The sequence below is a fragment of the Podarcis tiliguerta genome (genome assembly GCF_965153285.1).
Source record: "Podarcis tiliguerta genome assembly, chromosome: 1".
Lineage (NCBI taxonomy): Eukaryota > Metazoa > Chordata > Lepidosauria > Squamata > Lacertidae > Podarcis > Podarcis tiliguerta.
Genome location: NC_139534.1, coordinates 92,708,299 through 92,714,340, shown reverse-complemented (window position 1 = coordinate 92,714,340; position 6,042 = coordinate 92,708,299). Strand labels below are relative to the sequence as shown.

The 6,042-nt window shown below is 48.3% G+C and overlaps 1 protein-coding gene across 1 annotated transcript in view; it reads left to right on the top strand.

The window, feature by feature from the left end:
- Nucleotides 1–696: 696 nt before the first annotated feature.
- ITPKA (inositol-trisphosphate 3-kinase A) overlaps nt 697–6,042 on the top strand; it is a 57,779-nt gene continuing 52,433 nt past the window's right edge. The window contains exon 1 of the mRNA XM_083450703.1: nt 697–1,765. Coding sequence (XP_083306829.1) covers nt 1,322–1,765 — 444 coding nt within the window. The 5' untranslated portion in view covers nt 697–1,321. The remainder of the gene's footprint in view (nt 1,766–6,042) is intronic.

Below are 6,042 nucleotides of genomic sequence, written 5' to 3'. Positions count from 1 at the left end.
GAATTAACAAGGATTTGAGAAGCTACTCTAGTGACTAAGTAATATATATATGCAACTAATTGAAGGGGTGTGAAAAAATAAAGCTTTTCTTGGCTGTACCATTTTAGGTGCAGGTTGGGGAAAGAACATCTTTGAATGCTCTTTAATCTTAAAAATAAACTGTAAGAGCCTGTTAGATCAGGCCAATGGCCCATCTGGTCCAGCATTCTATTCTCAAACGAACTTTCAGAAACATAGAAAACCACCATGCTGGGGAGAAGGATTCAATTTAGGCTTCTCACTGACATGCTATTTTTCTATTTAAGGGAGATTTGGGAAAGAGAGAGAGAGGCTATGCTACTTCATTCAGCTGCATGGCTAAACTTAACTTCAGGATGCTGAATTCTGAAAATGACCCTGTGGGATTTGTGTGCTTTGCATTTGAAGTAAGCAAGCAGAAGGAAAATGGGCCTCTCGTCCATAAAAATGGCTCTAGCCAAGAAGGAGCAGGAGAAGGAACCCTCTTCTCGCCTTCTATCAATGTTTCAACTTGACCTTATCCGTTCCATGCTATTTCTATTATATTTAGCGGTGTGCTAGCCACGTTAGCTGCTCTGATCATCAGAAACGTTTGCGCTTGCCAACCGTCCCATCCCAAGTGGGCAAAGGCATTTCACGGTGCTGTTTCCTTGCGTAACTGCCCGCCCCTGGTGCCACGCGAGGAGACAGGAGGAGCGCGCTGAACTTTGTCCCTTTCCTGGGAGCTGAGTCGGGAGCTTTCCGGGCGGGGGAAGCGGGAAGCGGTTCCCCGCCAAGCCTGAGGCGCGCTTCTTTCCGCCGAGCCGCGCGGCTGGGGGGGGGGGCGCTGTGCGCTTCTCCTTTCTCGCCGCAGTCGGGAGAGGAGTTTCATTGAAAGAGAAACCAAAGAGGGCCTGGCAGGGGCGGCGTCAGTTAAAAGTACACAGGGGAAGCAGGAGCGGGGCGAGGCGGGCCGGCCTGGCCGGGGCGGGGCGCTGGTGGCGGCTCCTCCTTCTCCGCGGTTGCCTGAGGCGCCTGACGGCAGCGTGGAGCAACAGTCTGGAGCGACCCATATGGGCCGACCGGGCTCTCGGAGCAGGCGAGCGTCGGTCTGACGGGGCGCGGGGCTGGCCATGCTCGCCCGCGTGCGGCGGCGCCTCGAGCCCTCCGGCGCGCCCTTCCCCGCGAAGAAGCCCGCCAGCGCGGGCTCTCCTGCTCCCCGGCCGCGCCGCTTGCCGTCTTCGCGGCGCGCCCACACAGTTGCTGGGCTGCGGGCGGCGGCTGTGGCAGCAGCAGCAGGAGCTCCAGCTCGTTCTCCTCCTCCATGGAGCCCCGAGGCTCCCGCGACGGCAGTAGCGGCGACGGCAGCCCGGAGCTGGGCCGGGGCAAGCGGCTGAGCGTCGGCGAGCTGCGCTCGCTCTTCGAGGCGCGCTGCGCGGCCCCCAGCAAGCAGCTGCCCGAGCCGGCCAAGAAGAGCTGCCGGCCGCGCAACGGGGTGCTGCCGCCGGTGATCCCGCAGCTGACCGTCACCCCGGAGGACGACGCCGATGAGGCACAACGCAGCCCGGCCGGGCGCCCGCGGACGGAGCCCGACGGCGCCTGGCTCAGCGCGGACCTGCTGTCGTCGTCGCGCCGCTTGTCCACGTCGTCGCTCTCCTCCACCGGGTCGTCGTCGCTCTTCGAGGACTCCGAGGATGACCTGCTCAGCGACACGGAGAGCAGGAGCCAAGGCATCGTCCACCTGGAGCATGGCGAGGAAACGCACCAGGTACGGACAGCCCGGCACGGGACCAGGAGGAGGAAGGGGCGCCGTGGCGGAGGCGCGGAGCGGCTGCCCGGGTGTCGGGCACAGGCGCTGCGCACGTGCGGGACCGGCTGCCTTCCTGGCAGCGGCGCCCCGTCGTCAAGAGTTTAGTTGCCTCGGAAAGCTCAAATCGACGAGTTAATCCGTAGCGCCGCGCTTTGGCACTGGGCCTTCTGAAGCCTGGAACGAGGTTCCTTCGCAGGTTGCACGATTCCGACAGGCAGCGCAATCTTAGACACTCAGCGCAGTCTTAGGCTACTCAGAAGGAAGCCCCACTGGGACTTGCTCCTAGGTATGTGTGCATAGGATTACGGCCTCACAGTGTAACTCTTATGCATGTTTACTCTGGAGTAAGCCCTTCTTTGGTCTGTGTCCAGTGGCGGATGGCTTCCGGCTAAGTGTACTTGCCTTATACAGTACACTTGCAGCTTTGCTGTGAAATAAATGCTTTGTGTGCATAAGAAAAAGGCTACATGAAGATTACCTGTTGTGTAGAAGTTTGATAATTTCGCATGTGGGCTTTTTCTCTGTGTGTGCATGCCGTTCCATCAGTAGATTGGTGCAAATACATACAGGGGAAACCTGCAGGCAAGGTAAATTCCATAAGGAAAGTGCATATGGGTTTTATAGTGGTGCCTTCTAGGCAGGAATAACTTGTAAAGCGGCAGTGACATTGATCTCATATGAGTAGTGTTGTTTACTTTTGTTAAAGACACCTCCAGCAGATGGAAAACACTGTAGAAGTGATAGATTTGTAGGCCTGTAGGCACAGCCTCTGCTGTGAATACAGCATAATGAGCAGTATGATCATATGCATGTACATCTGTATATGTAATATCCTGGATTTCTGCAATAATAGCATTGCCTCCCCTCCCACTCTGTTTCTTTTTTTGAGATGCTAGGATCACTGTGTGTAAGCTAAGATTTAACCAGTGCAATCTGGTCCTTAACTGCAGACTGAATAACTCTGTGAGGCACATAAGTTTATATTGTGATGTTTCACCAACAGAAATTGTTCACTGCTTCTGTTTTGTATCCAGCTAAGACTGCGAATAATACTAAAGCAAAGTCTTCCGTTCTGTGAACAGACCAGTGGTCTATACTAGCTTTAAAAATGAAAGTGTACAACAAACAGGTCAATTTGGGAGTGATAAGACTCTCCCCCCCATTGTCTTGCCTTCCAGCAATGTTGGTTCAGAGCACCTGTTAATCCAGGACTTTATGTAGTATGTAACAAGTATTAGTGTGGGAGCATTTGTCAGTGGACAAATATGGTGGGTGCCTCACATGTGGCTTCTTCACAGAACTGAATGTTTTAAGGCAGTGGATAGTTTAATGCCAATCAAGGGGGTTCATCACTCTCAAGCCAAGCATGTAAAAAATGTAATATTTCAGATATGGGAATGTTATAATTCAGATGGTGATTCTTGAATGTTTCAAGTCAGTATGATTACTTGCCAGTGTTTCCATGAAAACCTGAGAACTAGAATAGACGGGTCTATTGAGTTCTGCGGTGCTTTGCCAGGGGTGGGTGTATAATGCAGCTTGCAGTTGCATGTTTCCAAGTATGGAATCTTGAACTGAGAGTGAAATCGGGATCCTTTGTGTGTCTGAGAGCGCATTTCTAGCTTTAAAGATTCGGAAAATACGTATACTATATAATTCTGTTAGCTTTGTTAGCAAAGGTTGTCCTGCGGAGGTCTTCCTCCTTGCACTTCCTTGTTATCAAATTGAAAAGAAAATGAAATAGTAATGGAGGAGTGGGTGGAAAGCTTCACAGATAAGCCTGAAGTTGTATGACAGTTGCTGGTGAAATCCCAGCAACCAGAGGGGGGTGGAAGCAGGATTTCCACTGTTCGTGGCTGCCGTACCTTCCCTATGACTTTGTCTCTTCCCATGACTAGCAGACATAGAATGAAGTATGTTGTAAACCATTGGTTCAGTTTATGTAATATATTTTTCTTGCACACTGCCACCATGTGCATCCTAGGGTTGCGTTTGAATATCATGACATGTGAATGGTGCAATTATGGATAATGTTGGCAGCAATACCAGCGATTACTACAGCACTTTTCATGAGTTCCACAATCTAGGGTATCGCTGCCAGCTTTATTAGTGAAGTGATTGCTTGTTTGGAATACATATTTTGGCTTACGAAACCAAGATATGAGCAAGCCTTTGTGCTTATACACCTTGTCTTTGCACTGCAGCTTCCCTCCTTCTGCCGTAGTTGACTATTTCGTGGGATAATTACGTAACCATTGCTTCCTATTAAACATCTGAACTGGGAAACTATGGCTAATAAACTCGGAACAAACCATGGCTTGAAATCACAGTTTGAAGTTGGTTTCATATCTTGACTTGTTCCAAACTTCATTAATGTTGTTTTGTTACATCTTATCAGGAAACTATAGTTAATTAACACAGGGAATTTTCAATCATGGCATGCCAAGAAGGGAAGAGGGAAGGATCAGTTCATAGACGGAGCATACAGGCACAAGGTTGGTCTGTATCTCAGTTAAATATATGTATGAGCTGGAGCTAAGTTTTGATATGCTAGTGTATATCCAAGGAAAGCTGCAGAGGATATAATGTTCAGCCAAACCATGGCTTAGCACAAATGTGCAAGCATGAAAGTTCTCAGAGGTGACCCTGGTTCTTCTGCTGCTGCACGGCTGCAATGAAACCATGGTTAGGCTTAGCATGTTGTCCAAGCCAGGACTCAGGGTTTGTCTGAGGCAATCCCAGGTTCAGATGAAATGACATGGCTGAGTTTATAGCAGCGAAGCAGCAGGAAGACCAAAAGAGGAGCAAAACAACTGCAGTCTCCTCTCTGGGAGCAGCCTGCAAGCTTGCATGTTTGCCAAAGGTGGCACCTCGGTATAGTGGTACCTCGGGTTACGAACACCTCGGGTTACAAACACTTTGGGTTACAGACTCCGTTAACCTGGAAGTAGTACCTCGGGTTAAGAACTTTACCTCAGGATGAGAAAAGAAATTGCGTGGCGGCAGCGGGAGGCCCTATTAGCTAAAGTGGTACCTTAGGTTAAGAACGGTTTCAGGTTAAGAAAGGACCTCTGGAACGAATTAAGTTTGTAACCAGAGGTAACCAGAGGTACTACTGTACATGTGAACTCGACCATTATTGTGTGAACAGGTCTTTGTGATCCCAAGTATACTTAGAATTCTCCCTAACACTGGATTGAGTTCAGAGGAGTTTACTCCCAAATATATTGGCTTATGTTGGACATTAAATAGAACATTCTATTTCTTTCAGTGAAAGTTGAGTGCATTGAGGTTTAAAATACCACAGTGCAGTCTTATAGTGCATTTTCTTGGAGATAAACTCTGTTGAAATCAATAGAAATTGGTCCAAAACAAAACTGCAATCCTAGGCTACCCTGCTTCCTTGGGAGTAAGGCCTGTTGAATTCAGTAAGACTTCTGAATAGGCAGGATTTGGATTACACAGTAAATGCATGTAGATTTGGCAGTGATAATGCTTCTAGAAATGTACAAACTGATAAGGGCATATGGAAGAATGAGGACACTATGCTAGATGGCAGGTCATGTTGGTGATTAATTCTGTCCTATGGTCGGTTTGGTTCAGAAGTGTCCTATGCTGTAGCAGCTGTACAGGCTTTTAAAGGGGGGCAGTGCCTAGCATTTTATAAAGTGCTTTAAAGTGTTCCACTGCTTCACCTGCAATATTTTTGTGATCCTCACTACATTCTTATAAGGTGAGCCAATATCATTACTGTTAGAGCTACAATTTGTAGGCACACCTAAAGCCATGGATTTCTGGTATATGCATTTTCTGCATATGGATTGCCCTGCTAGCTGAAGTCTTTGATACCCCCTTCCTTCCACCCCTTCATAGCTTAGGTTTGTGTGAAAGTAGACAGACAGGCCCAGGTGAGCTTAAATTCTCATGCCTTTGTTAAATTAACTTTTGAGGCAGTTCGAATTGAAGCACATCATGCCTTCTATATAGGATATTTGCCCTGCAGGTGTGTGAACGGGTTCATCCACCGTCACTTTATGATTTATGTTCCCTGGAATTGTTGCAGGGTTTTTACTTTAATGTAAGCATTGTCGTTCCAACATATTTCCTGTTTTGGGTAAACTATTAGTTGGCTTTGATCAAATAATTCTAAGTCATCTTGTCAGTGTGGTAAGGAGAGAGAGAGTGGATTGGTTTATACATAATGCCATAATACATAAAAAAGTCTGACCAACACT